General features: G+C 33.2%; 1 protein-coding gene across 1 annotated transcript in view; it reads left to right on the forward strand.

Annotated features, from left to right (window-relative positions):
- Positions 1–6,331, forward strand: part of LOC108740318 (serine/threonine-protein kinase SIK2-like) — a 56,782-nt gene extending 50,451 nt beyond the window's left edge. Inside the window, exons 2-5 of the mRNA XM_025973655.1 lie at positions 7–154; positions 510–1,078; positions 1,142–2,222; positions 4,449–6,331. Coding sequence (XP_025829440.1) covers positions 7–154; positions 510–1,078; positions 1,142–2,222; positions 4,449–4,541 — 1,891 coding nt within the window. The 3' untranslated portion in view covers positions 4,542–6,331. The remainder of the gene's footprint in view (positions 1–6; positions 155–509; positions 1,079–1,141; positions 2,223–4,448) is intronic.
- Positions 6,332–9,292: the final 2,961 nt, after the last annotated feature.

The following is a 9,292-nucleotide window of genomic DNA, read 5'->3' on the forward strand; positions in this document are numbered from 1 at the left end:
ATATAGTGTTTCGCAAATAAAACGCCATAGGTGGATGCAAGCAGACATACCTTTATCTTTGCCATCAACCATGCCGTCTAGCAAAATTCAACCAAATGAACAAATACTTCGGCTAATGCAAAGTCTTGGAATTGATAGCATAAAAACTCGAGATGTAAGATGTAAACTATAATATAATTAGCACATAGTTTAGAATGAAATCTTTTGGATATATAAAAAACAAGTTAATTTCAATTTATACCTATTGTATTGCCATCTGTTGGGCATTCGCTGTTACTAAAGTATATCATGTGTTAAGCAAAGTCTTACTATCAACATGATATCTCTGTCTAATTGAATAGGCAATGCAGCTTATATACATAATAGGTACACAAACTGTATTAATATGGTAAATAAGCTGCATCATCGATTCAGTTAGGCAAGTTCCTCTCTATCTCATATTGTCACCTTCGTCAAATCCCTATAGTATGCAGACAATTTTAAAGACTGATTTTTAATTTTTATTTTAGTCCGTAAGATGTGGAAGTTATGACCATCACGCTGCAATATACTATCTCCTATTAGAAAAATTACGAAACCAATTGATAGGGAACGAAACTCAGCAACAAAACACGGCTGTCCGCGAAGTCCAAAGACGAAGACCTTCGAATATTGCCGAACAAGCTATGCGAAAGATAGGACGAGCCAGTACGTCTGAAGATTGTCGAAGACTTCTTCAACATTCTGTTACAGCCCCGTCTTCTAGCAATAGTAGGCTGAGTAGCCCTAGGACATGTAATTCTCCGAGGAATTGTGATTCTCCCCCTCACGGAATTGACGCAGCCAGACTACTTGCAGCAACTAATAGTGACGAAGCTTTAAAAATTTTACAACAGTCAACCACTATGTCTTTTGTAATGTCAAGCGAAGCATCTAAACTGATGGCAACTCTTCAGTCGTCCCCAGTTCCTCCTCAAACAGACTTATCTTCAGCCAGAGAATATTTGAGCCACATTAATTCCTACTTACATTCTCAAAACACTCAATCATCTATAGAATCTGACAATAATAAAGGATCTTTACCTAAATTTAGCACCAGGTACGGTTTTTATTAATTAAGCGTATATGATTTTCATACTGACTGACTTTTTTGTACTTTTAGTGGTTATCGAAGCAGTGAAATGCACATTCAGTATTCGAGTTCAACAGACGAGGGCGTGGAAACGGACTTGGAAGATCAAAGTCATCATCGACTCAGTTATGCCTCATCGAGCTCCTCTAGTGGTGTAGTAGGGAACTTTAACACGTCCAAAAGCCTTAGTCAAAACTTAAGTTGTGATAGTAATTTTGAAAGCCTGGATTACCAGCTCTCAGATTCCAATGAACTTACAAATAGTTTGCCCAGTTGTACATCATCGGCGGACAGGACCGTTCCTGGTCCCTCTTTGACCAGTTTTAGTGGTCTCTCGTCACCAACACCCAGTTATTTAATAAATTCCCGTTCTCTTCTCAGTAGGCATAATCCCTTAGTTCATTTACCTAATTTAAAAAGTTCCAGTAGAGGTCTTACTCGATCTCCCGTAGATTTTCGGGAAGGTCGACGAGCTAGTGACGGGCTTGTTGCCCAACAGGCTGCAGACACTCCTCATAAAAAAGTTGTAGCCTTTAACTCACAAAAACTAAGTAAAAACCCAAAAGCCAAAGGTATTCTTGAGCTTCACATGGTAAAGAAGGAAGCCCAACGTCTTCGAAGTCAGTATCAAGCGAGAGAAGCACCAGAAGAAGCGTCTCATCGACAGAAGCAACACAACCAGTACTTGCAGCCTCGATCAAGTAAGAGAATTAGCTTGCCAGATAGTTTTAGTTACGCGAGTTCGTCCCCAGAGCCTTTGCAGACGGCCATGCAACATAGGCTACTGCAGCAGAAACGCCAAATTTTGCAGAAACAGAGCGGAATCTCATCCCATCAACCCTCTAGTGCTATTAGCTTGGAAAGTGGCCCATTGTCGCGAAGGCATATGCTCAGACAAGCTAGTTACAAAATCGCTCAGCAACAACCTGTACTTCCTCCGTTGCCTCACAACACCGAAGTCGAGAATAAGGACCTGGTTGCTTTCCAGGCCATTGTTGAAGGTACCGGTGAAGCGTGGAGCACACTTCCCGGAAGCCTCCAGGCTTCTTGCCAAATTTCTGACGCCGCCTCAGCTCATCCCTGGCAAAATATAGCACCCGCTTGGAACCAGGTATCCCAGCCGCTGTAGTGTGGTTTCATGATGCAGGTTTCTGTTGAATGCCTTGCCGAACCTCCTCTTCCTAGTCTTGCTTTTAACGCAGGCTGTATACATACATTATTTTACGTAGTTGTATTGTAAACGTGTTATTATTTCATTTATGTCTGGGATTGTTTTAGAAAGTACCTTTAATGCTTTCTAAAAGAAATTCGTAACTGCACGAGTAAATAAATATTGTAGCTGTTTAAAATTATCGTACCTACTGAATCTTCGATTTAAAATTTTGGTCATTTTGTTCGGTAAAGGACTCAATCGACTCACTAGGGTAGAGAAATCAAATTCATAACATTCTTTCAATTCATTACAATTTTTTTAACAACTAATTTATGCGTTAGTCAGTTCATTTTTATCATATGCTTATGTCATAGGTACAAGTTATATTTGTATTGTAGGTATTTTTTTATATTTAGAAATTAACGTCTATAGTTAACACAAAAACAAAAACTTTTAAGTACATGCTTCTAGCTGATTAGTTGTCCTAATTAAAGTTATTTTATTTTAAACGGGTGATATTGTTTTACACAATATTGCAACCAAAGATTTTCTTCAACCAAAATTTATGTTTGTATTATTTTGAATTTTACGGTTTCTTGGCCGTAACTATATTTGCGATTATCATACGCATATTTTTCAAAAGTTAATATGAAACACATGTTATAATATTAATTTCGAAAGGATAGTAAATACAATACATATGTGAAGTAAGTACTAAGTTTTTATTGAAATTTTGGTGAATCCCACATATCCATAATTTCTATAAAACTTTGAGTTCTTATACAATCAAAAGTACGTATACAATTTTCTATACTTTAAATAACTACTGACGCCGTAATGAACGCCATCTGTTGAGTCTGACCCTAAACGCCGTCACGTTGTGCTACCCTATTTTATCTTTTTAATAATCTTTACAGAACAAATTATTTAAATTAAAATAGAAAAGCAATTAATTATTGTAGGCTGTGATGCATATTGCTATGTTGTCAGTTATGAATTTCTTTTCTTCAACTCTAACTTCATCTTTTAAATTAATTAGTCTTTTTGTTTAAATAAGTTAATAGTAGTAAAACCGTGAGAGTATTATTGAGATACCTAATATAGGTAACAAAGTATTATTAATCGTATTGCTACTAAAATCTAAATAAAAACTATGTGTTTGACAGTAGCCCAAAAAAGTAGTACAAACTGCGTTATTGTTATTTTGTTGTATAGTTCAATCAAAAAGTTTTTCTCTCAACTTTCTGAATCCAATAATTTGCTTATTACTAATTGATTCTGTTCGAATCGATGATTGTGATTAAAAATTACTGATTCGTGCCTGTAAAAGGAATTTACAGAGGGTGATAAATAAAATAAATGGGTGTATATCTCACATTAAATGATAACAAATCGATCGAAACAATGCTCTCTTTGATGTGTAATTGATAAATTAATTGAATGTAAGTAATGGGACGCCAACGTTTAAAAGTTGGCGTAGCCGTCGCTCCGTATCCTGGCTTTGTCCACATTTTATCAACTCCTTGGAGGAGAGTTTGAGTAAGAAAGTTCTTTAGCGGATCATTGTCGACACTTCCTAACGTATTTGTGTCCCGGTTTTTGTTATTAGTTAAGTCCTTACTTATCTTGATGTTTCTTTTATTGAACTCCTCAATTGACATCGATTCTGATTATTCCTTGAACCGTCAGTTCAAGCACCCAGCGTTCCTTCTTCTGATCTGTTCTTTGATGTCCCATTGCTCTGTTCTTTGATGTCCTATTGTTAATAATCATTTGATTATCAATTGCCCATCATCGAGGACATTAGTTTGATCGATTTGGTATCATAATGTGAAATATGATTAGAAATCAAGAGTTATTTGACTTTCAAATTGCCCATTTATTTCAATTTCTCTGTACATATGGTTGGTTTCCTTATGGTATTGGATTTTTAATAATAAATCAATGTTGAGCGTAATACTTTTGATCGAATATTAACCTTAGTTTAGCAACGTATGTGGTACGTTGTATTATTTTGCTTTTATTACATTTAGAACTAAATATATTATTTGATTAGCTGAGTTTTGTCTTGATTTTTCACCAATAACAATAGCATGCCCGTTCTTTTTTAGTTTGTTTAGCTCAATGTGTGTTGTTTTTTACACATGACACCAATTTTCGATTTTTTCTTTTTAAATTTATTAGGGGCCACAATTTCCAAGTAACGTTTGGCCTCCGTTATTACCCCTCAGCGAGAGCCCCATCTTAGAACTTACTGAGCAAACGGAAACCATGTGAAAGCAATCCTGTGAATAATCATCGTCGGCTTAGTTTAATGACTTTTGAAGTTGTTGCAATTCAATCCTCGTCGCAGAAAAAAAAATATGATAATATGCATAATTTAATATAATAATAACGCTACTACGGCTGTCAATTTCATTAAGTAACATCGACAATATCTATTTCATACAATAACAATTAAAAATCGTGTAAGTCCTGAGGGTATTTTTTTTATCATTATTTATAATCGCTCGCTAAAAATTAACTGTTTCAATTTGTGATGAAATCTGTCTTCATCCTATATTATCTATTTTTATACTTCAGTTTTCATACCTTCATTGTTATTACCCAACGAAAAACGAACTCTGATATTGTTTATGCTTTTAAATAAACAACAACAACGGTAGAATAGAATTGCATAAGTATTGCTTAGCTATTAGTCAGTTACTTGCAATTGATTTATTGATAAATTAATTGAACCCCAGATGCCTCACTAATATAAGAAGACACTCGATAATGTGAAACGAAAAAAGAAAAAGGTTGTTCATATTTATAACAGGGGACATTTGATGTCCATAAAAAAACCCATATATGAAGAATGCAGATAACAAAACCACTAAGAACGAATCATGCAGGTAAAAGTTAATACACGAATAATAATAAATAAATCTACAAAATATCCACTTTTAAAGCCAATAGGCATTCGTTTCTATAATTGCGCATAGGTCTAGCACAATTAATCTACTGTTCACATTATGCGAAGTTTCCATTATGTGCTGTTCGCACTGTTGAGTGTCTTCTGTATCGATTCAATGGGCAATTAATCGATTACATATTAAATATTAATATTGATGAATTACCAGATTTCATCACAGAAATATCTCTTATTTACTCACCAAGTTAACAACGTAGAAATATAGGATTTAAAAATAGATAACTGATGTAGGAAAATTTATTGATGTCTATATAGGTACATAAATCAAAAAGGAAAAGTAACTGTTGTTTTCTAAAAAGTTATTAAACTATACCTATATTGCAGAAGTAATTTATGTAATCGTGTTTCTGTGGTAATTAGATTACCTATCTTTTTTTTTAACTTGCACAGTCATAAATTTTTAAAATAATTTAAATTTGTATTTTATTATGGGCATTTTCTTTAAGAAAATACATGCAACAGATATGCTATGTAGTCGGATATCAAGGTGATTTAAGCAGCCATTAATTTTGTTAATTTTAGTAATTCTGTGGTTGTTATACATACCATATGCGAAAATGCGTATGCTCGCATTGAATTATAACATGCCGCTCTTTTCAATAGCTGTAAAGACTACGCGCGCACCTTGCATACTACCTGTTAGGAGTTGTGCGAAGCCACACTTACACATGCGAATACGTATATCCAAGAAGCGCTGTATAATTTAAAATTCCGTAGTCTATATTATAAGAAAGTGCACTCTTTTACAACCGGTATAACGGCACAAATATTTTTAACGTTTTGTTTTTGTGTTTCTCTGCAATTTAAGAGCATTACAATTTTTCTACAACATCGGTAGGTATGATATACTATAAGAACAAAAGTATCAAACTTCTTTGCACTTCCTGTTGTTGTTTACGATGAGCTCAAAACGTCTCAAATAAAGTAATAAAAGATGCAACATTAACCGGAAAAGTATAAACAGAAAAATGACATCTACTTTCTTATTTTTTAGAAATCCTTGAAAATCCTTTTGTATTTTTATTTTTGCTAAATATGGAGCTATTTTAACCGTTATTATTTTTCTTTTAATTTTAATTACCGTGCGAGTCTCTTAAGATATATGTATNATGAATTAATTTCTGATAGGGATGTTAGGAGTATTTATAGTAGGAAAATGTTAGTAAAAAGAGATAGAATACTCAAGATAGACAAAGACTGGTAATAAGGGTTGAAGACACGAGCTTACAGAAATACGAAGAATTGAAGATGTGAATAGTATAGAATTTTAGGTAAGGTAATTAAGGGAAAAGTCAGCTATTAGTAAGACGTGCATGCAGAAACGGTTGAAGTTAGATTTTTAGGTAAAGGTGATTAGGGACAATAGAATAGAAATAAAAAGGAAACAAAGGCATGCAAAAGATAAGAAGTCGAAATCTACATTGAAGACATATTAGGCATTATAACAGAAATAAATTTAGAAGAAATATATGTACAAAATATTTACACAAAAAACAATAAAAATTCTTTCGCCACAATTCTATTTCCATGGATACGACATTGACGCTAATGGTACTTTGCTTTGCTGTTATCGGCAAATGCGGCAAATTAAAAAATTAAGTATGTGTACAAAACCTACAGTCAAGATTTGTCAAGGGGGGGGGTCAAGATAAAAATGCTGAAATTCATATAAATAAAATTGATAGAATGGAAGTGTCTGTCTGTGATATGAAAATAGCTGCATTGGTGTTAAGCTCGTCTGGTTATTTATATGTATACTATAATATTATTAAGACAAAAAGAATCTGTCTTATTTATCTGTATGTCTGTCTGTATGGGCTAATCTTTGAAACGGCTGAACTGATTTCGAAGAGGTTATACAGACATGAAGAGAGGGTTATGAAGGCTGAGGAGTGGCCTAGGCGTTTTTTTTTTTATTTACTACCAATCAACCAACTTTGCAATATATTGCTTGTTTTTTCTACCGTGTTGTATGTACCTAATTATATGGTTTCTATTCTTACTTCTATTTTCTTGAGGATACCGTTGCACACGTATAGGTATAAGTAGGTACATACTTACATATGTCCAAAGGGTGACAAAAAACTTAATGGTCATTTCTTTGATTGTATCAATTCCAATTCTTCCTAAATTTTAAATCGTTCACAATAAGCTGCAGATTCTCCACTCTCTCCTTTTTCTCTATTCGTCGTTTTTTCAGCGGTTTCATCCACTACTTTAACAAGTCTTAAATCATCCTATAAGTACTAGATGTTATGGTAAAATATGTCTACTTAAAAGAATAAGTTTATGAAGATTTAATGGAAAATGATTAAAAGTATAAACAATTAGAAAATAAAATTGCGTGAAGCTAACGTTTTTATTTCTAGCAATAACACCTTTTGCCTTTCACTTATAGTTTGACTATGACCGTGATAGCCCACGCTGCAGTTTTATTAAAAGCCTGGACGAGGGATTTTCTCAAAATTTTTAAAACAATTTAGTTTGTCCCTGGAAATATCTTTAATTTTATTAATGTGTAGTTCCTCGGAATGCTTTCTAATAAATAATAATTGATCACCTGATGAAGCAATGAACCTTGACGTTTCGGAATGCAATCAACAAAGATTTCATAAAAATTACAAATTTATGGTTTCTTTATTGGAGCTACTGCACGGATTGTACATTCAGATATATCTGAATATAGTTAATCCGTTTCTGTAGAACTGAATCAAGATCAAGCGCAGAATTGACGTCAGTTAACATTATTTTAAGATATCCTGTGATCATGCATTAAGGGCCTTGACGTTGAAATAAAATCTCTACTTTACTATGGTAATTTAGCATTAGTTTACTACTGAAGGTTAGCGTGTTACTGTTTAATAACATGCCTTCATTATAATGCAAAATGCTTGGGAGTGAATCCTCCAACATTGCATTTCTTTTTATTTTCCTGTTGTTGTAACCACATATTCTTTGTATTTTTTTTTTTTTAATTCTACAACGATTAATGCTATTTTAGTCTATAAATAATGCACTTTTGTTGGTATTACCGATACATTCGCTTAATGCAAAATAACTGTTGAGTATTTTCCCTTCTTAGAGCAGTTTTTGTAAGAGACAAGGTCTTCCTAGACTGCCAGAAAAATGCGAAACGAATTAGCTACTTTTGCAGTTCACCGGGTCATTACATTTTTTGTGAAACAAAGTAAATATAAATATTAATATTATCCATAGGTTGTACAAAAACCTCAAAAAAATATTTTGTATTAGGGTCATTGGACTCGGAACTTATTTTAATCAAGTAGACGGAAACCGAGAAAATTCTTATCTATATTTATTTTTTAATTTCAGTGTTATACGCAAACATTACTATTTTTAGACTTGTTATAACTTGAAATTACATCTAATAAATAATACATAAATTAACAGTAATTAGCGTTAGAGCAATATAATAATAGAAACAGGAAAACATTAGTAGGTAAATATTTTTATTTTTTAGTACATCATTGTAGTAACTAATTGAAGTCGCTGTGAAAGAAAATCTATTAGGTAAGCTACCAGCTAAGTATTTCCTTTTTTTCAGATTGTGAGTCACTCATACGTAAAATGCTGGTTTTGGATCCAACGAAGCGATATAGTGTTTCGCAAATAAAACGCCATAGGTGGATGCAAGCAGACATACCTTTATCTTTGCCATCAACCATGCCGTCTAGCAAAATTCAACCAAATGAACAAATACTTCGGCTAATGCAAAGTCTTGGAATTGATAGCATAAAAACTCGAGATGTAAGATGTAAACTATAATATAATTAGCACATAGTTTAGAATGAAATCTTTTGGATATATAAAAAACAAGTTAATTTCAATTTATACCTATTGTATTGCCATCTGTTGGGCATTCGCTGTTACTAAAGTATATCATGTGTTAAGCAAAGTCTTACTATCAACATGATAATCTCTGTCTAATTGAATAGGCAATGAAGCTTATATACATAATAGATACACAAACTGTATTAATATGGTAAATAAGCTGCATCATCGATTCAGTTAGGCAAGTTCCTCTCTATCTCAT

This window comes from Agrilus planipennis, unplaced genomic scaffold (genome assembly GCF_000699045.2).
Source record: "Agrilus planipennis isolate EAB-ADULT unplaced genomic scaffold, Apla_2.0 scaffold58, whole genome shotgun sequence".
Taxonomy (NCBI): domain Eukaryota; kingdom Metazoa; phylum Arthropoda; class Insecta; order Coleoptera; family Buprestidae; genus Agrilus; species Agrilus planipennis.